This window comes from Muntiacus reevesi, chromosome 2 (genome assembly GCF_963930625.1).
Source record: "Muntiacus reevesi chromosome 2, mMunRee1.1, whole genome shotgun sequence".
NCBI lineage: Eukaryota > Metazoa > Chordata > Mammalia > Artiodactyla > Cervidae > Muntiacus > Muntiacus reevesi.
The window spans coordinates 212,290,958-212,314,936 of NC_089250.1; the positions used below are offsets into that span (position 1 = coordinate 212,290,958).

General features: G+C 60.4%; 2 protein-coding genes across 5 annotated transcripts in view; one reads left to right on the forward strand and one right to left on the reverse strand.

Annotated features, from left to right (window-relative positions):
- Positions 1–17,178, forward strand: part of POR (cytochrome p450 oxidoreductase) — a 62,757-nt gene extending 45,579 nt beyond the window's left edge. For all 4 annotated transcript variants that reach the window (XM_065924850.1, XM_065924848.1, XM_065924849.1 and 1 more), the window contains exons 3-16: positions 4,707–4,755; positions 8,524–8,652; positions 10,100–10,249; positions 10,678–10,802; positions 11,180–11,269; positions 11,617–11,715; positions 12,684–12,800; positions 12,904–13,022; positions 14,793–14,974; positions 15,082–15,231; positions 15,527–15,797; positions 15,881–16,026; positions 16,105–16,190; positions 16,676–17,178. In XM_065924850.1, coding sequence (XP_065780922.1) covers positions 4,707–4,755; positions 8,524–8,652; positions 10,100–10,249; positions 10,678–10,802; positions 11,180–11,269; positions 11,617–11,715; positions 12,684–12,800; positions 12,904–13,022; positions 14,793–14,974; positions 15,082–15,231; positions 15,527–15,797; positions 15,881–16,026; positions 16,105–16,190; positions 16,676–16,820 — 1,858 coding nt within the window. In that variant the 3' untranslated portion in view covers positions 16,821–17,178. The remainder of the gene's footprint in view (positions 1–4,706; positions 4,756–8,523; positions 8,653–10,099; positions 10,250–10,677; positions 10,803–11,179; positions 11,270–11,616; positions 11,716–12,683; positions 12,801–12,903; positions 13,023–14,792; positions 14,975–15,081; positions 15,232–15,526; positions 15,798–15,880; positions 16,027–16,104; positions 16,191–16,675) is intronic.
- Positions 17,179–17,320: 142 nt separating this feature from the next.
- On the reverse strand, positions 17,321–22,893 carry TMEM120A (transmembrane protein 120A). The gene is made up of 12 exons (XM_065924853.1): positions 22,704–22,893; positions 20,924–21,042; positions 20,585–20,701; positions 19,143–19,202; positions 18,856–18,951; positions 18,683–18,772; positions 18,433–18,498; positions 18,264–18,325; positions 18,062–18,154; positions 17,884–17,948; positions 17,738–17,806; positions 17,321–17,660 (listed from the first exon to the last, which is right to left on the reverse strand). Exons 1-12 carry the CDS (start codon positions 22,782–22,784, stop codon positions 17,547–17,549), a joined length of 1,032 nt encoding a protein of 343 aa, XP_065780925.1. The 5' UTR covers positions 22,785–22,893; the 3' UTR covers positions 17,321–17,546.
- Positions 22,894–23,979: the final 1,086 nt, after the last annotated feature.

Consider the following 23,979-nt stretch of genomic DNA (forward strand, 5'->3'; position numbering starts at 1 on the left):
CCCGGGCTCTCGGTGCTGGTGGCTTCATCTCTGGGGGTCAGGCACCAGGGCGCAGGGACATGGGGCATCCTCAGGCCCTCACGGGTAGGTGGGACACACGAGGGTGGTACAGTGGACAAGGCTCAAACAGCCCGAGGCACCACTGGGGGGGATGTCAGCAGGGAGGTGTCCCCCAAGCTGAGTCTGGAGTCTTGAGTAGGAAGCCAGGAGAGGGCCGTGTGTGCTGACGCCGGGACTAGGAGAACGGGGCCTGCTCTGGGGAAGGTGCATCCTGGCAGGGCCTGGGTGTAAGTCACCAAGGGAGTTGGGGGTGGTGAAGGGAACCGAGATAGGAGAGCTGAGGCCAGGGAGGGGCCTGTGGGGCCTTGGCGTTTTATCTGACCCTCATGGGGAGCCGAGGGGAGGGCTGGTGCCAGGGCAGCCCCGAGAGCCACGGTTTGTGTCCGGTCCTGGGATACAGTTTGGAGAGGATTGGAGGACGGTCATCGGGAGGCATCCTGCTGACCAGGGCCCATGGTGTCCACCGGGGGGTCCACCAGGGGAACAGCAGCCCCCCCCTCCCCGAGGCTCAGAGCACCCTCAGTGACGGAGGAATCTCTGGGAAGGGCAGTGAAGTAAGTGTTCACGGGGACCGCTGGGGCGGCCGGAGAGATGCAGCCTTGTTCTGCTGGGGGCGGGGGAGCAGACCGAGGGTGCCTCTGAGCTTTCCTGGGCCTGGAGTTACTGCTTCAGCCCCAGGCTTCACTCCCCTCCAAAGTCAAAGGGGGCAGAATCCTTTCCCCCTTTGCGGTGGGGGTGGGCGGGGCAATTACCTGAAGCAGAAAAGGAAGTGGACAGGAGCGCTCTGTGAGCAGGGGTCCCCCCCTTTCTTGACTCTGACCCTGGCCTCCCACACTGCTGCAAGCTCCCACCTGCCTCGCCGCTTTCCGCCTGCAGTGGTTCCCGCTCTGGGCCCAGGCAGTGGAGAAAGCTGCTGTTTCCTGTTTAAGCTCCAGGCAGCCACTTTGTTTTCACCCTAGGCAGCTTTTCCCAACCATTAGCTTTCTGCCATGAGGCTCCGGTGGGTTTGCCGCCTTCCACCACCTGCTCTGCCACCATCGGTGTCACCCAGCACTTGGCCCTTCTCCCGGCCTGCCGCCCTGGGGCCTGAGAACTTGTCGCTACCCATGAGGCTCTGGAAGGGAGTCACTCGAAAGCAGCTGCCCCACATGTCTCTGGGAGCAAGGGAAAATCTTAGAAGAAATCAATTCCGCTTTGCTGAAAATTGAATTTCAGAAACCCTTCTGAGCGTGGCCTGGGACTGGAGAGAGAATGAATCACGCCAGCCCTGGTGGTTCATCTTGGTCCAAGTGACTCAGTGTTCTTGTCCACCCTCCCTCTGGCCAATCCAGTCCCCCCACCACCCCCGCTGTAGTTGACCTCAGAAACCAGAGACACTTCTGCTCCCAGTTTGGGGGTGGGGAGCCTAATTGGAACCGTTTGTGCTCCGGAGTCGTGTGGTCTCAGCCCCGTGCCTGGGCTAGCTAAGGCCTCTCCTGATGGCCGTCTACTTGGGTGCCTTCAAAGGGGGGCTCCCCACGTGGAACCATCTTAGCCCACCCTGCTGGGCGTCCCCTGCACTGCAGTGAGGGGCCAAGATGTGCTAGTTTCACGGACCCTCTACCCCAGGTGACTGGACCCAGGGTCGTAGGCTGTGTCACCCACAGTTCTTTTGTAGGGAGGGAGCTGGGAGTCAGATGTAATTTAACAGGATCCCAGGGCGGCCGGCAGCAGGCTCCTTTATGGGGACGCAGCCCTGCCATAGCAACCTGCTCCACTGCCTCCCAGGGTCCAGAGGAGCTTTGTTCAGCCTGCACGACTTCATTTTTTTTTTTCTTAAAGTGGAAAAGGGGGAGGCTGTGGGGAGAAAGGGCTCTGCTATAAACAGTTACCAAGGAGACCCCAGCTGGGGCTGGGGAGGTTTCCTCCTTCCCTTGGTCCATACAGGAGGAGGAGGGGTGTGTGCCAGACGCAGGGGCTCATGGGAGGCTCCAGCTGGGAGTCCCGGTTCCTCCCCGCTGGGCCCGCCAGATGCGGCCGCTCTCCCAGGCTCTGGGATTGGAGGCAGGCAGGGGCTCGGCGGGGCTCCCGAGAGGACCAGGGCGTCTGGGAGGATGTGTGGCATCCATGGGCCGGGCTGCCCGCCTCCAGCACTGGTAGAGAATGGACGGGGCCCAACCTGCTAGCTGCTGGCCCCCCCGCACACGTCCAGGGGTGCAGCATTCTGCCTGACCCCGCAGTCCAGAGCGGCTGGGCATGAGAAGCCATGGGGTGTGCCTACTCAGCTCATCAGGACGAGCCCATCCCGAGGTCAGTTCCGGACAGCGTCCGGGCACCCCCACTGGGGTGTGGAGGGAACTTGCTCCCGGGCAGGGACGTCTGGAGGCATGAGGAGGGCACGGCCTCAAGGGCCCCCAGGGGTTCGCTGGGGCACGGCCACCCTGGCCCCCGCGGTCCTGGTTTGCAGGCTGCCTGTCTCTGCCTCCGAAGAAAGCGGTTTAGACCAGAAACCAGGAGGGCCGCAGTCTCCCTACCCACTCCTCGCCCCATGAAAGATCAGGTTCCGAGTGCGAATCCCGGTGCGGAGCGGTCAGGAGGAGGGAGGCCAGCTGAGGGTACCCAGGGGTGGCCCTGCTCAGGGCCTGGCAGCCAGGCGTCAGCGGTGGGAGCATGAAGAGCCTGCCTCATGTCGGGCAGTGACTGGAGGCACGGACAGGGTGTCCCCCTCCTCCTCGGGTTTCTCGTCCCCCTTGTGGCTCTGTGGGCGTGATCTTTCCCCAGGGGCTGAAGCTGAGGACAGTGCTGGCCTTCAGAAGTGCACGCCTGCCTCAGGAGCACCCTTTTCCTGAGGGTGGGGGCCCCTAGCACCTTGTGCCTGCCCTCTGACACCCCCAGCCGGACCTGCATAGAGGGCCCCTCTCCCCTCCCTGCCGGCCTGGAACACCCCCCTCCCTGCAGCTGCATGGGGAGCTCCCCCTCCTTGGCCCTCCTCCCCAGAGCTCATCCCTGTCGGCTGCCTGGGCCTCATCCAGGAGCCCCTCAGCTGCTGCGGCTTTCCCTCGCGGGAACCGTTTCCTCCCTGACACTAGAGCCCAGTTCTTCCTCAGGCTTTTCTTGTCTCTCCAGGCACAGGGCCTGCTCCCTCTGGAGCCTGTGGCCTGCGGACGCCCCATCTGTTTGGTCTTCTCACACCTCACCCTGCTGAAATCACAGAGCCACCCAAATACTTTCCTCTTCCCTCTTTATCCCTGAGAGTTAGAGAAGTTCCCAGTGCAGAGCACCCCACCGGGGCGGCTGCAAAGGTGGAGATGCAGGGTTTTCAACCTCGGAGTCCGAGGCCTCGAGAGGCCTGCCTTCTCCAGTTGGGGGCCCGTTTAGTAGAAGAACCAGGCTTTGACCCTGAGCCTCTCTGCTCCTGAGGTGTGGCCCCTCCACTTCCTCCGTGATTTTCCGAGCCTGGTGACAGGCCCTGGGAAGGTAGGGGCCACCTCGTGTAGTCTCCTGCCCACCCCTCCTTGGCTGGCCCGTGTTGCCTGGAGGTGGAGGATGGGCAGCCAGGTGCTCAGTGGGTGGTGGGTGTGCCCCAGTCCCTGTCTTCAGTGAGGACTCAAGTCCACTTAGCTGAAGCTTGTATGGAAGCCTCTGTCCTTTGAGTGATGAGAGCTTTTCCACTGATGTCAGGCCCTCAGGTGGGTGGGGAGCCTCCAAAGGCCTCTGAGGCCACCTCAGCCAAGCTCCTGCCGGGCGAGGACTCAGGACCGAGCATCCCAGAGCCGATAAGGCCTCGTAGGCCAAGTGCACTCAGTGCTCGTGCTGACTGCAAAGAGATACACAGGCAGCTCCCCCCATTGCAACACCCAGCCCTCAGGTTGAGCAAGAACACCCTGAAGGAAGTGCTTGGATGGAGGCGTGAAGACGCATTGAAGATGGTAACGGACAGTCTCATGTCAGTGGCAGGGAAGGTGCTCTGGAGGGGAGCTTGGGCCTCATGTTTTCGGGATAAGCAGGAGTCCGTGGGAAAAGGGTTAAAGGAAGGGCGCTCTAGGCCAAGGTGCAGTGGGTCCAAGGGCACGGAGGAACTAGGAGATGGCCAGCTGGTCATTGTGGCTGAGCATTTAGACGGTGGAGGAGGGTGGATTCTGAATCGGAGGGCCCCATTTCTTTAGTTTGGCTTCTCCGCTGTGGGTCTCTCTCAGGGTGTGTCTGTCAGCCATCCTGATGTCCAGACACGAGGCAGTGGTGGTGACAGGACCCTAGGGACCGTCACGGAGGGGTGGGCTCGGGAGGGGGCTGGCAGGCGAGGCCAGGACAGATTCTGAAGGGACTTGTGTGCCTCCAGCCTGTGGGTCATGGGAGCCGTGGAAGGTTTTAGAGTGCAGCAGTAGTGTGGTCAGAATCTTATGCGGGAGACTCCTGGTTGTCTTGAGAGGTGAGACAAAGCCAGGGGACCATGGGATGGTGAGGGTCTGGGAAGTGAACGTGACCCTTCATTCTCATGCTCTCATGTACCCACGCGTCAGCCCTGGCCCCGCGAGGTGTTGGATTTGGGTTTACCAGGTCCGGGAGCCTGGGTCCTGCCTCTTCCAGCCCCGGCACTGGACTGGAGGCAGCTGATGGCGTGGGCACTGCGGTGTCTCCCATGCCCATCAGACACTTTTGTTTTTCAGAACCTCCTCTGTCAAAGACAGAAGCTTCGTGGAAAAGATGAAGAAGACGGTGAGTTCTCTCTCGCTCTCTGCTCGGCCCTGGTTGGCAGGTGGGGATGTCCAGCAGAAGGCCAGCTTTGCTGGACAGGAGGAGAGAGGGCGGGTGGGAACCGGACTCAGTTCCCACGTGTGTACATTCTAGTCTAACCAGAGCCTTGAGGCTGCTCTGCCGTTGCCAGGACAGTTTACTCTGCTTGTTCAGTGTTTCCTTCTTGAACAAACCAAACTGCAGGAACAGACCCTCCCTCTGACTCAGATGCCGCCCGTCTCCTTCCTCCCAGACCAGGCTGTGTCCACGGCCAGATGTGGCTGTAGTCCTAGCGCAGCTATAGTTCTCTCTCTTTGTTTTTGTTTATTTAAGTATCAAATTTTATGACATGGTACTTCATTCATGTGGTTAAATCCAAAACACAAACTGTACAGGTGGAAAGCTCCTCTCTTGTCCCTGTCACCCATCACCGTTCTTAGAACTTCTTTCTGTGCATGTAATGAAAACAAATGGACTTTTATTTTTTATTTTTTAAACACAAAAGGTAGCATATTACATACACTGCTATAGACCTTATTTTTATTTTTTTCTTACTTAATGATATGTCTTGGAGATTGCCTCAAAGCAATTCAGAGATACCTCCCTCATCCTTTATTATAATTGCATAATGACTCCGCTCGTGGCCACAAGTACTATAATTTGCTTTAACATTGCCTTGTTGATGGGCATTTGGAATATTGCTTATCTTTAGCTCTTCCTTTGTGGCTTCCCCTGGGCTTCCCTTGTGGCTCAGCGGGAGACCTGGGTTCAATCCCTGGGTTGGGAAGATTCCCTGGAGAAGGGAAAGGCTACCCACTCCAGTATTCTGGCCTGGAGAACTCCACGGACGGTATAGTCCATGGGGTCACCAAGAGTTGGACACGACAGAATGACTTTCATTTAACTCTTATAGAGAGAGCCGCTGTGACCACGTAGATCAGTTTGCATATTTGCAAGTACAGTACAGTCCCAGATGTGGAACTGTTGAATCAAATGGTACATTTGTTTGTGATAGAAGCTGCCAAATTGCACCCCACCCCACAGGGGTCACATGAGGGCAGTCACTGGCAGGGTGTGAGAAAATCTATTCCCCCACAGCTTTGCCAACAGAGTCTACTATCAGAGTTTGGGGATTTGCCGATTTTCTAGTTTAAAAAAAAAGATTTATCTCTCTAGTTCTAATTTGCATTTTTTCTATGAATGAGTTAAAGCAAATTCTCATATGTTATGGGATGGCTTTTCTTTTTTCTTTTTTAATAGATTCTCTGTTCAACTCTTTTGCTCACTTTTTCTGTTGGGATTGATCTTTCTCGGGAAATTCTTTAGAGTTATTAGGGAAGTTAACACTTGTCTGTGATAAGACTTAAAAATATTTTCCCCCGTTGATAGTTTGTGTGTCACTCAGCTTACTGTGTGTTTGTTTTGCCCTGTAAAAATTCCATAGTCCGTTTTACTTTTCTTTCTATGACTACTGGACTTTGAGTCATCATTTGAAAGGCTTCCCCACTCTAAAGAGATAAAACAGTTCTTCCATGTTTTCTCGTGTATCTTTATGATTTCTGTTTTCCATATTTTAAATTCAGTCTGTTGGGAATTTATCCTGGTGTAAGATGTAAGGTTTGGGTCCAACATGTTTTTACTTAGCTGTATAAATTCCATGTAATAAAGTCCATCTTTTCTCCACTAGTTTGGTCATAAATGTAATTCTCATTGGTATTTGAGTCTATTTCTACATTTTTCTATTCTGATACTTTGATCCAGCTGTCTGTGTATAAATAATATCATACTGTCTAGTTATTATAACTTGTTTTTAATATCTGTAGCACTAAGCACTTCCTCCCTCTCCCCATCACTCTTATTTTTCACTTTTCCTAGCTGTTACTTCACCTGTATTCACTTATTTTGGGTAATAGTTTTATTGGGATTTAATTCATGTCCCATACAGTTCTCCAATTTAAAGCTTACACACCAGTGATTTTTTTAGTGTATTCTTAGTTGCACAAACCATCACCACAGTCAATTTTAGAACATCTTCATCTTCCCCAAAAGAAACACTTTATTATTAGTAGTCACTCCAGTTTCCCCACCCTGAGCCCTAAGCAACTGTTCATCTACTTGTTGTCTCTATAGAGTTGCCTCTCCTAGATGTTTCATGTAAATGGAATCAGACAGTACCTGGCCTTTGGTGGCGTCTTTTACTCAGCATCATGTCTTCAGGCCTCGTCTGTGCCAGCACTTTTTTCCTTTCTGCTGCCAAATGGTGTTCCAGCAGTGGGTTCATACTTACTTTTCTACAAGATTTTTTAGGATCATGTTGTTGAAGGAAAAAAAGAGCTATTCCAGTTTTTATTAGGACTGTGTTATTTCTGTATTACAGAGGGAGGACCGGCACCCTGTATGCTGAATCTCTGTGCAGAACCAGAGGGTCTTCCCATTCGGCTGGGCCCTTTGTCACTCAGTTGTTGTTATTGTTCTTGTTTAGTCGCTAAGTCATATCTGACTTTTCTGCGACCCCATGAACTGTAGCCCACCAGGCTGTCTGTCCATGGGATTTCCCAGGCAAGAATACTGGAGTCGGTAGACATTCCCTTCTCCAGGGGGATCCTCCCGACCCAGGGATCAAACCTGAGCCTCCTGCAGCTTCTCTATTGGCAGGCGGATTCTTTACCACTGAGCCACCTGGGAAGCCCCTTGTCACTCAGTAGCTTCTTATGTGTTTCTGGTTTGGCTTATTTCTAAGGTTCTTTATATATTTTGATGCTACCATAACTACCATAGCTACTGTTTTATATCATGTTTACTTTCCTTTCCTTGATGTCATAAGCATCATTTTAAAATACCTTTGTAAATGATTTTGAAATGATTTGTAATAAATTCAGGAAATGAAAAAGGTATGAGAACAACATACAGCAGTTGTAATCCCTACGTTTTATTTTTGTCGCCTGCACCTGTCAGTCAGGGCTCCATGCCAGACCAGACACCCCTCTAGGCAGTTTGGGCATTGGAAGGTCTGTTGCTGAGCTCTGCATAAAGGGACCAACCGGAACGTGGCCTGTGCCTCGCTTCCGGATGCTGCAGAGTGCATCCGGTCGGCTGGACCAGTTTGCTGCATCCCTGACTGCAGGGAGTCTAGGGGATGGAGCTGGGCTTTTCCAGAGCTGCTGCGGAGGGTGCCGTGAGAGGAGGTCGGAGTCAGAGCCTGTGAGCAGTCTAGATGTGGTACCTCTCCCCACTGTCTAGGTTTTTATAAAGCATGTGTTATTACTTTTACAAACATCCGGGAAAACTCGCCCATATTTTCCCACTTAGAGACTCTTGATATATTTCATGCTGTTCTTTTTCCTTTCTGCGTGAATGTTGTAAAGCTGTGCACACAGTCGGGTGGGTATGTAACAAAATTGGATTATGCTATACATAGTCTTTGGTCACTTCTTTTTTTTCTTTACGGAACGTTATTTCTGCTTTTTTCAAGTGTCATTTAAAGATGTGTCCACAGTTGTGACTGAGCAGCTGTGTGTGTTGGGTTACCTTGATGGCGTCAGCTGGAGCTGGCTGAGCGGCCTCTGACCCCACCCGCCGCAGTGGCTGTGGTAGTGAGATGCTGGCCCGAGGGTGGCTCAGAAAGGACCTGAAGGAGGAAAGAACGAGGGCGCCCTTACGGGCCTGCCTGCCCCTGTGGTCACCTTGAGTCTCCGGTGAAGCCTGTGGCTCTTGGCCCCTCGCTGACCCCGTGTGTCCGGCCATCCCTAGGGCAGGAACATCATCGTGTTCTACGGCTCCCAGACGGGGACTGCTGAGGAGTTTGCCAACCGCCTGTCTAAGGACGCCCACCGCTATGGGATGCGGGGCATGGCAGCTGACCCCGAGGAGTACGACCTGGTGAGTGCTCGCCGCGCCCTGACCCCTTCCTTCCAGGCAGTGCGGTTCTAGGGTGTTAAGGCAGGCGTGTCTGCGTCGTGGAGACACAGAGGCGGAGTTAGGCAAAGGCACAGGCAGGATTGGGCATCTCTTGTCGTTTGTCCCTGCAGCCAGGTGGCCTCTGGACATGGAGAACGCCTGGCCCAGGTGCGTGCGTGTGCGCTCCCTTCCCAGCTCTCCATGCTGCAGGCTGTACAGGCTCTGGGCAGGTGCCCCCAGAAGGGGCCCGGGCACCTCGTGGATTGGGTGTGGCCTAAAAGAGGACAGGATCTCAGCAGGTCAGGAGAGGAACTGTCTCTCGTGTTCCCTCAACCCCCGCTCCTAGACTGCAGTGGCAGGGGAGCTGGACTCTAACTCACTCCCCCGGCTGCCTGGGTGACCTGGCCTCACTGGGGGCCTCGTCTACAGTGAGGGGATGAGGGTGTTGGATGAGCCATCTCCGGGGACCCAGCAGCTCGGCTTTGCACGGAGGCTGTAAACTTGTGTGTCTGGGCTTGGGGAGGGCCCAGGAGAGCCCAGACACTGAGGGAAAACCCCCCATTTGGAGCTACAGGATCCTTCCTCCCCCGTCTCCTCCTTCAGCCATCCTCGGCACGTGACTCCTTCAGGCCCACACAGCGCTGTCTGCAGGACAGTCCCCACCTCCTGGCCCCAGCCACACCCAGCCCGTCTCTGAGACTGTGGGGGCCAGCTCACCTTGCTTACTCTCCTCCCAGCACTGGCTCCTTTGCCAATCGTAACTCTCCAAAGTGCAGGAAACTTCCAGCAGTCTGCTCGCCTATCTCTGAGACAACCAGGCCAGCAGCCCCCTGGGGACACAGTGGGCAGAGAAGGGGGAGTGGTCCTTAGGCCCCAGGAGAGGCAGGGCTGACAGAGCAGCTCGTCCTGGGAAGACGCCCCAGGGAACACCTTCCTGCATCTCCCCCGCAGGGTCATTGCCAGTCATCACGTGGGCTGTTGCCGCTCCAGCGTGATGAATGAACTTCCGCTGAGAACCCCTGTCTTCTGAGTGCCAGCTGCTTCCCACCTGTGCCCCTCCTTCACCCAAACCAAACCAGCCCCTGCCTACCCCCCCCACACACACACACATCCTTTGGTCTTGGGGATGGCCCACTATCCCTCTGTCTTAGGATCTGGGTTTCGAGTTGGCAGACAGTTGGTTAGGAATCCCATGAACTCAGGCGCCCCGGGACTCTGTAGGGTGCTCCAGAGGTGGCACCGTGTTCCGAGTGCCTACTCCTGGCCTGGAACCCGCTGCTGCCGTCCACACCCAGGCCTCACCGTGTTCTCCTGGGCCTGCTGCCCCTTTTCTCTTGAGATGCACTCTGTCCACCAGCCCAGGACTCACCCGTCTGCACTTCGGAGCTGGCCTAGTCACAGTCACTTGGCCCTGCCTCTGTCCCCCCAGGCCGACCTGAGCAGCCTGCCAGAGATTGAGAAGGCCCTGGCCGTGTTCTGCATGGCCACCTACGGTGAGGGGGACCCCACCGACAACGCCCAGGACTTCTATGACTGGCTGCAGGAGACGGACGTGGACCTTTCTGGGGTCAAGTACGCGGTGAGTCACCCGGGTGGGCTTGTGTGACCTCCAGAAGCTCGTGTCCAAGAGGACACCTCCAGTTCTCACCTCGACCGGCTGAGCCCAGGCCTGACAGGGAGCTTGTAGGCGGGAATCCCGGGAAGGGCTCACAGGTAACCCTCTCTTCCGCCCGGCCCGGCACCAAGAGCCCCGTTCCCTTGTCCCAGCCCCGTCGTGCCCGGGGCATCAGCTTCTAGAGACAAAAGGCAAGAAAGGAGTGGAATGACCAGGATTCGGCCAGGCAAGGGAGCGGGTGGGGTGGACACCCTGCTGCTGCCAGGGTCCAGGCCGAGGTGGCCGTGGAGGAGCCTGAGCTGTGGGTCCATGAAACAGAGCCACTCCGGGGCCTCCCCGGAGGTACAAGGTGTCTGGCCGGACCCGCCGACCCTGGCCCCTCACACACACAGGTGTTTGCCCTCGGGAACAAGACCTATGAGCACTTCAACGCCATGGGCAAGTACGTGGATAAGCGACTGGAGCAGCTCGGTGCCCAGCGGATCTTTGATTTGGGGCTGGGCGACGACGACGGAAAGTGAGTCCCCCCACCCCAAGCCACCCTCAGCACCCCCCGAGCTGTCAAGTGTCGGGAGCCCCAGGGTCAGGCTGGCCGGGGCCCAGGAGGGCAGGGCAGAGCCGTGGTGTCGGCTCACCCCTGTGACCTGCCTCACCACGGGGGACCACCAGGCCCGCCTTCTTTGCTTGTCCACACCCTCCCGGCTCACCCAGCTCAGACGGGGCTTCCTGTGGTTACTGCAAACCCTCTGGACGCTTCCTGCTGCCCTGGGTTACATCACTGGGCGGGCTGGTGTGAAATGAACTCTCGAGCTTGGAGGGGGAGCCAGGGTACAGAGGGTCCAAGCTGGCCTGGCAGCCCCGTCTGGCCCCGGGCTCATCCCCTCTTGTCCGCAGCCTGGAGGAGGACTTCATCACGTGGCGAGAGCAGTTCTGGCCGGCTGTGTGCGAGCACTTCGGGGTGGAAGCTACGGGAGAGGAGTCCAGGTGAGTGCGTGCACCTGGGACCGTGGGTGGGGAACCGGCCTGGTGGGTGCAGTGGGGCTGGGGGAGGCTCAGTCGGGGTATGGAAGGGGCCCAGGCCCAGGTGCTTGCGCTGTGCCCGCACGCGAGGGTCAGGGTGGGCTTCCCGGTCTCCTCAGGGCTGCTGGCCCGACTGCCCCACCTCTCCTGCCTGCCCTGCACTCACGCATCTCCTTCCTTGTGGGTCACGCCTGGCCCCGCGTCGCCCAGGCATGCCCCATGGCCTCGCAGCCTCGCTCCCTCCTGGGGACCCTCCCCTAGCCTCCTGCCTCTCCCAGCCCTCGGCCTCACCCTGGGTCTGCCACTTCCAGCATCCGTCAGTACGAACTTGTGGTCCATGCGGACATGGACGTGGCCAAGGTGTACACGGGCGAGATGGGCCGCCTGAAGAGCTACGAGAACCAGAAACCGTGAGTACAGAGCCAGGCCGGCCAGGGCTGGCCGCGTGTGTCTCCGCAGGCCTTTCCTGCCAGGCCCCATCCCGTGGGCTTCCTCATCCCCCCATCTGGGAGGGGCCCTGGCTGGGGCCACCCACACGTCCGTTTCCACCCAGAGGAGGGCACGAAGCCCAGAGCAGAGACAGGGGGCTGCTCCGAGCCCAGGGTCCTGGGCACCCCTCCCCTCTTGGTGGTTCTTTGGTCCAGAGCGTGGCCTTGGAAAGACTGGCACTTGCTCAGTTTGTACTTCATTTGCCTGTTAAATATCCGGGGGTGGGGGATGCCCACCGCTTCCTGGACCAGGACGTAGCAAGTTCAGCCCTGGGTCTAGGCTGAGCCTTGGCCAAAGGGCTCGCTTCCTTCAAATCTGCCACCATGTTTGGACTTTTTTGTCCAAAGTGTTCCTCTCTGGGGCCCCTCACTTGCACCTGGGCCCCACCCAGACTCCTGCTGGAGCCGCCCAGGAAGGTCCTCCTTGACCCTCCAGCAGCCCCACTCTAGGCAGCCACTGCGGTTGCAGCCGAAAGCCCGTTGCAGTGACTTCCCAGGGGGAAAGCCTGGCTCCTGCCACACGCAGTCCTGGGCCGTCACTCAGGACCCAGGCCCTTGCTCCGTCTTATGGAACCACCTTCTTGGGCCAGGCCCTCCTTGTGCTCTGCCCACAGTGGGTACCAGGGGCGGAGGCTCCCCTAGGTTTCAGACCAGCCCCAGTGTCTGTGTCTATAGACAGGGACACTGATAACCCAGCTCTTCCCCCTTGGGGGTGCCGGGAGCACCGCCTTGGGGGGAGCTAGGAAAGCCCTGTACCTCATTGGAGAGGTTTCCTCCTGACCCGGGAGGCCAGCTTTGAGGTTCCCATGTTCTGTGTGGTCAGAAGGGTCCTTGTGGGTGCGGAGATTCAGACCGAAGGCCTGGCTCACTGCACTGCTCTCCCCACCCAGCCCCTTCGACGCCAAGAACCCGTTCTTGGCTGTCGTCACCACCAACCGGAAGCTGAACCAGGGAACCGAGCGACACCTCATGCACCTGGAATTAGACATCTCGGACTCCAAAATCAGGTACCAGCTGCTGCCACCCCCCTCCCCAAACCTTCCACCCAGGCCTCCTGTTCCCGCACAGAACTGCCCTCCACCCTCCCCCTGAGCCTCGCATCACCCCCAGGTATGAGTCCGGGGACCATGTGGCTGTTTATCCGGCTAATGACTCTGCCCTGGTGAACCAGCTTGGCGAGATCCTGGGTGCCGACCTGGATGTCATCATGTCTCTGAACAACCTTGACGGTGAGTCCTGGGTCCCAGGCCTCCCCCTACCTGGGCCTGAGGGCGCTGGTGGGAATGGGCCCCCTGACAAGGCTCAGAGGTTGAGTTTCTGCTTAGACCTAAAGCCTGGTGTCCTGGAAGCCCTCACACCCAAGACACAAGGGGCAGGTTGCAGAACAAGCCAGGAGGCAGAGGGGGAAGGCAGCTGTAGGGTCTGGCAGGCCCTCTTTCAGGGCTCCCCACCCCCTCACTGCCATACTCCCTTGAGGGAACGGGGGCCCGAAGACAGAGCCAGGCCCGCGCAGCACCATGTCCTGTGGGGAAGAGCACCACAGCCGGTGACTGGAGGCGCCTCCAGCTCCAGGGGCCCGTGGCAGCAATCCTGACAGACTCTAGGTCCACTGAGGGTGCTCAGCCTGCACCCTGCCGAGGGCAAGGCTGCCCCGCCTGAGCCTCTGACTGCGACCCCCAGTGCCCCGCACTGCCCACCAACCTGGGGCGCAGCTCGGCCTGGCCCCGCCGGCTCGCTCACCCATGTCCTCGGTGACCCAAGCCTGGGCTGCTCCTCTGCACCTCTCAGGGTTCCAGAGTCGGCCTTGAGAGGACAGGAAGGGGACTGATCTGCACCAGAATTCCTCGTGCTGGCAGGGGACCTGGTGGCCCGTGGACCACGGACCGGTCTTCCTCTCACTAGGGGGGCGGTGGTGGGGGTTGGGGGAGGCCTTGTGCCTCTGAAGCAGCACCTTTCTGGGGTGGGGGGTTGTCGGCGCTCACTTTCTCCCAGGAGTACCTGAGCCCCTGTGGTGGGGGGCCCTTCTCTGCCAAGGGCTGCTCTGAGGAGGCTCAGAACGTGAGGCAGAAGTGGGACTTCAGAAGGAGCGCCCACACCTGCCCCGTGGTACAAGGCCTGAGCCCCGGCTTCTGAGCCCACACAAGAGGGTGCCTGGGCACGGGGAACACCTGCTGCTTGATGTGGGCGCTGGGTACACAAGGACGTTCAGTTCGCAAAAATCCGCCAGGCACTGCTCACGTGACTTGTACACCCTATGTAGGTCGTGCTTCAGTAAGTTCAACCCTTCCCCCAAAGCTAGGCCCACAGCCCTCCAGGCTGAGCCGTCCTGGGCCAGGCCCTCTCCTCTCTGGGTGGTTTGCCAGCCTTGTGCTTCTCTGGGGCTCGTTGGTGCGCAGGAGCCAACACCCGTGCGGTCATGCCTCTAGGAGGTGGAGTCACTCCGGGGTCCAGCGCTGCTTGGGCCTGGCCGTGGGGAGGTGTCAGTAAGGCCGGCCTGTTGACTGTGGCAGTGGAAGCCCCTCGGCAAGGGCTGGCGGAGCGCCTGAGTGTACAAGATGCTGCCCCAAACGCTTGGCATGTGGGCGCCCCATGCACCGACCTCCGCTTGTGTCCAAGAATAAAACCTGAGCTGGAGGGGGCCTGTCATCACAGCTGAAGGCCCAGTATTGGCATCTCACTGTCAGAGCCTGGCGTCCCCACAGTGGACCAGGTCCAGGCTGCAGGCAGGCAGGCCCCACCGGGAGGCTCCCCCTCGGCCGCCCTGTCTGAGCAGTGACTGTCCTGGATGGGGACGGTGACAGGCCGCCCCCAGCAGCGTCCTGCCTCTGATGAGACTGCCTGTCCAGCAGCCAGAAGCCTCAAGCCTTGCCCCAAAGCCAAGGAAGACCCCGAGAGAGCTGGCCTGGCTTCCCGCCCACCGAGCCTTGGCCTACCCCTTCCCTGTGGCAGCCCACCCGCCCCGGGGGGCCCCTCACCCTGAACCCTGCCTCTCCTTGCAGAGGAGTCCAACAAGAAGCACCCCTTCCCCTGCCCCACCTCCTACCGCACGGCGCTCACCTACTACCTGGACATGACCAACCCGCCGCGCACCAACGTGCTCTACGAGCTGGCCCAGTACGCCTCAGAGCCCGCCGAGCAGGAGCACCTGCGCAAGATGGCCTCCTCGTCGGGCGAGGGCAAGGTGGGCCTGCCCCCGGCACCCTGAGCACCAGCCCCCCAGCCTGGCTGCTCCCCGAGCTGCCTGGGCCCCAGGGCCGCTCACCGTCTCACCCACATCTGTGCCCCCAGGAGCTGTACCTGAGGTGGGTGCTGGAGACCCGGCGGCACATCCTGGCCATTCTGCAGGACTGCCCGTCCCTGCGGCCCCCCATCGACCACCTGTGCGAGCTGCTGCCCCGTCTGCAGGCCCGCTACTACTCCATCGCCTCGTCCTCCAAGGTGGGGGCTCCGGCCCACCCCCTAGAGAAGACAGTGTTGGCTCCTCAGAGAGCCCGGGGTCTCTGGGTCGCAGTCTCAGCTCTGCCCCATGTCCATGGGCACTTTGCTCAAGACTCCCGGGCTGTGTATCCAGAAGGCTGGACCGTAAGATCACACCCTGCCCTCCGGGCCTGGTGCCAAGAGCCAGTCAGGCCGGCTGCCAGGAAGGGGCCCTGAGCAGAGACCCCATGACGGGGTGGGTGGCAGGAGGGAAGGGGCCTCGGGCACCGCCACGCTCACTCCTGCGCACCCCCAGGTGCACCCCAACTCCGTGCACATCTGCGCCGTGGCCGTGGAGTACGAAACCAAGACGGGCCGCATCAACAAGGGCGTGGCCACCAGCTGGCTGCGGGCCAAGGAGCCGGCCGGGGAGAACGGCGGCCGGGCCCTGGTGCCCATGTTCGTGCGCAAGTCCCAGTTCCGCCTGCCCTTCAAGGCCACCACGCCCGTCGTCATGGTGGGCCCCGGCACCGGCGTTGCCCCCTTCATAGGCTTCATCCAGGAGCGGGCCTGGCTGAGGCAGCAGGGTGAGTGCACGGGGTCCCAGGCAGGCTCCAGGCAGGGGGCCGGGCCTGGGGCTCCTCGCTCACCCCTGCTGCCCCTGCCCCAGGCAAGGAGGTGGGCGAGACGCTGCTCTACTACGGCTGCCGGCGCTCTGACGAGGACTACCTGTACCGTGAGGAGCTGGCCGGCTTCCACAAGGACGGCACCCTCACCCAGCTCAACGTAGCCTTCTCCCGGGAGCAGCCCCAGAAGGTGAGGCCTGGGACAGGCCCCGGGGGTGGGGGTATGCAGAGTGCGATGGGCCTTCCTCACAGGCACCCCCACCCCCAGGTCTACGTGCAGCACTTACTGAAGAAGGACAAGGAGCACCTGTGGAAACTCATCCATGAGGGGGGCGCCCACATCTACGTGTGTGGGTGAGTGGGGCACAGGAGGGGTGAGGGGGGCAGAGGTAGGGGTGAGGGGGGCAGAGGTGAGGGGTGAGGGGGGCAGAGGAGGGGTGAGTGGGGGCAGAGGAGCGGTGAGTGGGGGCAGAGGGGGGGTGAGTGGGGGCAGAGGAGGAGTGAGGGGGGCAGAAGAGGGGCAGGGGAGGGGTGAGTGGGGGCAGAGGAGCGGTGAGGGGGGCGGGGGGGTGAGTAGGGGCAGAGGAGGGGTGAGTGGGGCAGAGGTGGGGTGAGGGGGGCAGAGGAGGGGTGAGTGGGGCAGAGGGGGGTGAGTGGGGCAGAGGAGGGGTGAGGGGGGCAGAAGAGGGGCAGGGGAGGGGTGAGGGGCGCAGGGGGGGGCAGAGGGGGTAAGGGGGTAGAGGGGGGTGAGGGGGGCAGAGGAGGGGTGAGGAGGGGCAGGGGGGCTGTCCTGCCCGTGGAGGGGCCCTCTCCCAGTGCCACCTCCGTCCTGTGCGCAGGGACGCTCGGAACATGGCAAGGGACGTGCAGAACACCTTCTACGACATCGTGGCCGAGCAAGGTGCCATGGAGCATGCCCAGGCTGTGGACTACGTCAAGAAGCTGATGACCAAGGGCCGCTACTCCATGGACGTGTGGAGCTAGGCTGCCCACCCTGCTCCGCCGCTTGCGCCCTACAGACTTGCCTCCCTATCATGTAATCACGTGCCTCACTCCCTTCTGTGGTCTCCTGGGTGGCTCTGCCGGGTGCTTACCTGCCCCGGAGGCAGGCCCAGGACAGAGGCTGCTCCCGCTGGACCTGCGCCCTCCGGCCATCAGCCTAGGGGCACAGCCGAGGGTGACAGGCTGTGATGTGAACGCCTCCGGGCCCTTGGTGGGTGAACACAGAGGTCCACCTCTCAGCTAAGTGAGGCCTGGCCCCTCCCCGTGATTTTCAATGAGTGTAAATAATTTTAAATAACCTCTCGCCCTTGGAATAAAGTTGTTTTCTGTATTTGCTGGGTAGTGCTTGCACAGATCTGAGGCCTCCATCTAGGTCTCCTGAACTCAGACCCCAGAGACACCTCGGGAGCCCCCGGGCCCCGTGCGGTGGCGGCACAGGCCCCCCAGGCCCGTCTCACCGGCAGGAGCACACACACCGAGGCTCTTGGAGCCTTTTCCTTTATTCAGGCCACAGGCGCCCAGCTCCCACAGGGCGGGGACACAGGCCCAGGTCCTCCTCTCCAGCAACGCCATCAGGGCCCACAGAGCCCACAAAACCCAGGGGAGGGCAGAGAGACCCTCCCAGACATGGGGAGCCCCCACCCCCTCCACAGAGGTTCAGAAGCCCCTTCCAGGCCGGGGGTGCCATCGGGCAGGGAGGGCCCAGCCTCATTCTTTCTTGCTCCCATGCAGCTGGTTGTGGAATTTCTGGTGCACGACCCGCAGGGTGGTGAAGAAATTGCCGAGGAAGAGGAGGAGGAAGGGGAAGCCGCACATGAGCACCTGGAGGAACAAGCGGGGTCAGGACGGAGGCCAGGCCGGCCCTCCCCGCAGCCTCTCCAGGCGGGGGCCTGGCTCACCTGCCACTCCTTGCACTCGGGGTCCCGGGCCAGGTTGAACAACGTCAGCGCATTAAAAAGCTGCCAGAACTGGGAGGGAGTGGGCTCTTACACACGGTCCCTGCTCGAGACAGTCAGGTGGACGGGCGGGCTCGGGTACAACTTACGTGTCCGAAGAAGAGGAAGGGCAGCAGGAACGTGAGGCCCCGCCACATCCAGGACTGGAAGCCTTCTGCAGGGGCAGAGTGGGCAGAGGACCCGTCACTCAGACCCCGGGCCAGAGGCAAGGACAGGCCCTCCCGGCTCCCTCAGGACTGCAGGGCGTGGCGGCCTCGCCCGACTCACCCACAGTGAGGTCCATGGTGTGCCGCTCGCCCAGGGCCCGCAGGCGGTACAGACAGCCGCTCTGGTAGTAATACTGGAGGAACTGCACAAAGCCTGGCGGGGTCGGGGGTGGGCATCAGGACGGGGCTGGTGTCCCACGTCCCTGCCTGCCCTTCCCTGGGGGGTGAGCCCTAAGCAGAGCAGGGACCTTGGAGACACTCACTCTGGTACATGGAGAAGGACAGGAACTGGTTCCGGAACTTCTGGTACATGAGGCCGTCGGGCCTGAGAGCAGAGAGCAGAGGGCGGGTTGGGCGCTTAGGGGAGCCCCCACCCCCTTCTCCTTGCCCCTTGCTCCCCCGGAGGCCGTGGGACCAAGCCGACCCGCTCACCATGTTAGCATGACTCCCGACAGGAACGTGGACACATAGTGATGGAAGACCCACCAGCCTTTGATCCTGCGTCAGGAAGCCACCGTCACCCCTGTCTCCTCAGCCCCAGGATCAGGGCTCGGGGGGTGGGAAGTGGGGCTGCAGTGGGAAGGAGCCAGTACCCACCCTGCTTCTCAGAGGGCCATGGCACCCCCTGCCCCCACTTTCCAGGGCAGCTCCAGGGGCGCTCCGCCCCCCCACCCTCGCCCACCTGGAGCCATTGTTGATGAGAATGCTTTCGCGGATGGTCAGGGTGCAGTAATACCAGACCAGCAGGAAGTTGAAGGCAGCGTCTGTCACCCTGCGGGGAGGGGTGCAGAGGGCGGATGCTGGCGCCTGGAGAGGGTCCAGGGGGCCAGCCCCCACCCCCCACTGGACACCCACCTGGAGTTGAGGAGGAAGCGGCAAGTGAAGGAGATGAGAATGAGGATGATGGTGAGGTAGAGCTTGAACTTCTCATACTCGTCTTTGTAGGCAAACCTGGGGGGACACACTCGTGGGGCAGGCTGGGGTGCAGGTGGGGCCCACCCAGGCCACCGGACGGGCTGCTTGTAGTGCCATCGGGCAGCGGCCCCCGAGCCCCAGGCTCAGCCAGGGAGGCTGGGGCAGGCTGGAAGGGACCCCGGGGCGGGAGGTAGGGGGCGGGGAGGAGCCTGGCGACCACAAATTACTTAGCCTGCTTGCTCAGGAGTGTCACGTTGACGTTGCCCAGGACCAGGCTCAGATACAATCTGGGGGAGGAGAGGTAGCCTTCAGCCCCAAGCCCACTGCAGCCACCCACACCCATGACTGCACCGCGACTTCCTCCCAACCCCGAAGGGTGCCATCACCTACCCCATCCAAGCTCCTCTCGTCTGAGAGTCACAGCCCTGTACCAAGAGGCGGCACCCATACGGGCTCCTTGCATGTTCACATGCAAGCCCTAGGCCGGGGCTCACAGCGGTTCAGAGGCCAGCCTGAGGCCACGGAGAGGTTACAGGGCACAGCATGGGACCGGAGGCCAGGCTGCCTCTCCGCGTGCCGCGAGCTCCTCCCGCTCCCATTCCCAGGCGCGGCCCTCCCCCAAACCCTCCACCCTGTCACCTTCAGGCAGGTGACATCTTCCCTGCTGCCTCCCGACCCTCCTCTCTGCAAGCCCCTCCTCCCAGACCACCCCTTCCCACGGCCCCAGGGACTTCCTTCCACTGCGTACTGAGCCTCCCTGCAGTCTCACCCTCCACGGGCCCCACCTCTCAGCAGGCAGAGATGCTCAAGTCCTTCCTATGTACAAACTCACACACCCAAACAGAAGCGACTCCTCAATCCTCACGATGAGCTCTAGTTGCTAGTTTCCAGGCACTAGTTTCTCCTTCCACTCACCTCCAAGCTTCAGAAGCGTGGCCTGAACCTGGCTGTCTCCTCGGCTCTTCTGTCATCCCCAATATCACCCTTCCAGCCCCACCCTCCTGGAAGCGGTTCTCTCCAAGGTCACCCGGACTTCCAGGAAACATTCCCCTTCCATGTTACCTCTGACCACCCCCCCAAGCTGCCCCCGGGGGCCATCTGATCTCAGGCTACGGGCCACTCCTTCCTCCCCTGCCTTCTGGGACATGCTTTCCCCCAGCTTTCTCACTGCCAGCTGTCTCTCTGCTGGATTGTTTTCCCAGAGCCCTGGGTTCTGCCACGTCCTCTGCTGTGACTGCGGCTGATCTAAGTGCATAATTGAGCTGTCACTCTCTCCTGCCCACTGGGCCAGAGGGGAGCACCGCAGGCTGGCTCCTGCTCTGGTCTCTCCGCAACCTTTCACCTCCTACCCTGTGCCTTGGACGTGACACCTGCTGTTGCACCTCTCCAGGTCCAGCTGGCTCCCTCCTCTTTATCCTTCATGACGCAGCCCAGGCGTCACCTACCCCAAGAGGCTTTCTCCGGCCTCCCAAGTGGTGAGGTACCCGTCTGTGCTCTCCCTGATTCTCGGCACATCCGGCACAAAGCACCCGTCATCACAGTGAGCGGGCAGTCACTGAGGCTGTCCCTGAGGGAGGACTGGGTCTGACGGCTCAGCCCAGAGTGGGTCCAGGAAACCAGGCAGAGGAAGATGGGGCTGTGAACCGAGCTTGGAGGAGGGGAGTCTCACCCATTCTTCTTGGGCAAGTAGGCCTCCATATCGAAGAAGAGGCCCTGTCGCTCCTTGATCTGATTTTCCAGCTCCTGCGCGGCTTCCTCGGCCTCTGACGGGAGGGAGGGTTTGCATCTGCAGGTGGGGCCGCAGAAGCCACAGTCAGAACACCCGACACCTGGGGGGCAGGAGAGCAGACGCAGCCCAGAGAGGGGAGAGGCGGTGCCCGGGGGCACCTGGGAGTCAGCACCAGCTCCCTACCCCACCAGGTCTGACACCCACTCCCGGTCCACAGCCAGGGGTATGAGGAGGGAGGGCATGGGGGGGGGGGGGCCTGTGGAGGGGATGGGTCCTAACTTCTTCAGGACAAGGGCCAGTTCCTGGAGCCGTTTCTTCTGCCGAGTGATGGAGCTAGTACAACTGTTCTGCAGCTTGGTCAGCTCCTCCAGCTTCAGGCGGTACAGCCGGTGGGTCTCCTGAGGACCAGGGAGGAGGAAGACTCAGGCTGGCTAGGGGACCCCTGAGCCAGAGCCTGCTAGGAAGGGGGTGGGGCACAGACTCGCCCAGGGCTCCCCAAGAGGGTCTCAGCAGGAGAGGCGGCAGCCAGCTGAGCCAGCCTCAGGAACTCCCCAAGGGTCCTCTCTCTCCAAGGCAGGCAAGGAGACAGGGCTCTTCCAGCAAGCCCAGGAGCCCCCCAGCACGTCAGCTCCAGAAACAGATGCATTCTTGGAAGCTTTTCTTAGTCTCAGCCTATCTACTAGCTGTTCCCACCCCTCTCTGCCCATCCTGAGTCTGCATTCCAAGCCCACAGGTCCACAGTCTGGACCAAGCAGGTGGCCTGAAGCCATCCCTGGCCTTCTCAGAGCCTCTCGTCCAGACAGCCTGTAAGGGCGAGGGGAGCTGAGGTTGTCCAATATGACTGCAGCTCTGGCACTCCCAGCATCTTCCTCCCGGGTTAAAGGTCACCAGGCTTCAGCCCTTGGACCTCTTGCTGTAAGACCATTCCTCTACCCTTCCCCGCAGCACCTTTGGCCCAGGGCTTCCCAGAGCACTTTGCCCCCTGGGGTGAGTCTCGAGAAGGAGCAGCCTGGAGATGGGGGGGCAAGGGGCAGTGTGAGGAAGGTCAGGCAGGGGCTGAGGCCAGGACGGTGGTGCCCAGGCTTGGGAACCTGGGTCTGCTCTGCTCAGGGCCCTGGGGAAAAGCACGAATGATAGCGGCTTGGCCAGGACAGGCCAGGGGGCAGTCAGGCTTAATGTGGACAGGAAAGGGCTGGAGTCAGTCCAAGAGAGGCAAAGGCCTGATCAAGTGCCCAGCGGGCCTGGGCTCTACCCTGGCTGGGGTTTGTTTCTCATGCTCAAGGAGGGGCCACCTCAGCCTACCCCCAGTCACACACTCCCCTGTCCGCCTGTCCACGGAAAAACACAGCGGCCCATAGCAGCCAGATCCAGACAATACCGCCACCCTCCTCACGTTCGGCTTCCACTGGTCTCAGAGAGATTCCCACCTCTGTCAGGCCCATGAGGTCTCTTGGCAGGGCCCCGCCCACCCACTTTCCCCTCACTCTCTGCAGCAGCCACGTGGTCCTGTGTGGTTGGAAGCTGTCCTGCGCCCTGAACCTGCCTCGCCCCCATCCAGGGACTTCACCTAAATCCCACTTCCCCGGACCAAGGCCTGGCGGCCTCCCGTCCTGCTCCCCAGCCACACTCAGCCCAGACCGCGCGGCCCGAAGGAGGGGAAGGCTGGCCCGGCCAGCGCCCACGGCGCTTTTGCTCAGTGATTGACCCAAGACTGGCCCTGGTTAGCTCTGACTCTCCTGGGAGGGTACCAGGTCGTAGTCGGGGCCTCTTTCCGAGATCTTCACGAGAGACCGGAGGTCTGCCCGGGTCAGTAGGGTCACTCCAGAGTCGCGGCGGCTGCGCGGGCGAAAGATACCACCGCCGGACATTGATTTGAGGCCGAAAGGAGGGTCCAACCGGGGACACCGGGACCCAGGGCCTCGTTGCCGTCAGGAGCAACACCAGGGTCCCCCACCCCTGACCCCGAGCTTTCCGCAGCCTGACCCGGGGCTACCCGACCCTTGACCCCGAGCCAGACAGACATGGCTCGGAACCAATGGGAGCCCGCCTTGGCGCTCACCTGGATGCCGTGGAAGTCCTGCTGCAGCTCCTCCCAGTCCCGTAGGCAGTCGCCCAGCGGGCCCGGAGGCGAGGGATGCATTGCGGCCGGGCCGCGGGCCGGAGGAGCCGAGAGTCGAGCACAGAACCGCAACCCCGGCCGGCCCGAGGCACCTCCGCCTCCGCCGCCTCCGCCCCCGTCCGCTTCCGGGCTCGCGCCGCCGCAACCACCAATGGGGAAAAGCCTGGGGCCGCGAGCCCGCTGGCCCCGCCCCCCGCCAGAGCCAATCCGGGTCCGGGACGGGGCTGGGGCGGGGCCACATGCTCCGGGAGCCGCTGGCCTGGCCGCTCCAACGTGGAGGGCGGTGGCAGCCCCCGCCGGGGCTCTACCCGGGATGCCAATTGCGTGGTGCTGCCAGCAGTGTCCCTGCCGGTCACGCCGGGAGTAAACAAACCAAGGCCCAGGGAGGTGGCATTCTGCCTCAAACACTTGCCCCCTGGGGAAGCTGCTCTTTGGCAGGGAGGCAATTCCGAGCCTCTTCTCTTGCTTGGATTTTTACGAGGGCCTCTTTATGTCTCCCTGTCTCCAAGTTCACCGGTACTGCCCCTTCACACAGACACCAGGCTACCCTGACTAAAACACAAAGCCAATCCCTACCGTGTCCCTGCTGAAAACTTGCCGGTGGCTCTGACCTGCTTACCGGGAGACGCCTAAGCCACAGATCTGCAGCCATCCCAGGCTCCGCTCCAGTTCAGATGCTCACTAAAGCCTATACTGCCTGAAAAGCCCTTACCCCTGAGCAAAAAGCCACTGCCTGAGGGCGTAGGCTTCTATTGGGGTGCGGAGAGGAGGGGGTGGGGGGCGCTCCTCCAACCCTCTGTAGAGTTCTAGCAGGCGACATGGCGTTCACCTGCATGCCTCGGTCCTGTCCAGGTGGCGGAAATGTTTGCTGAATGAATGTGGGCAGACATGTTAAATGCTCCATCAGTCCCCTTGTCCCTTGACTCCAGGCTTTCTCAGTGGGTGCTACCCTCACTTGGAATCACATTTCTGAGGAAAACTTTTTTTTTTTTTTAAAACTCCCTTTAAGACCTGAGGAATTTCTAGAAACCCTGGCATGGGGTTGGAATGGAAACAGTGAGAGACTTTATTTTTTGGGGGGGGGGGGCCTCAAAATCACTGCAGATGGTGACTGCAGCTATGAAATTAAAAGATGCTTGCTCCTTGGAAGAAAAGCTATGACAAACCTAGACAGCATATTAAAAAGTAGAGACATTACTTTACCGACAAAGGTCTG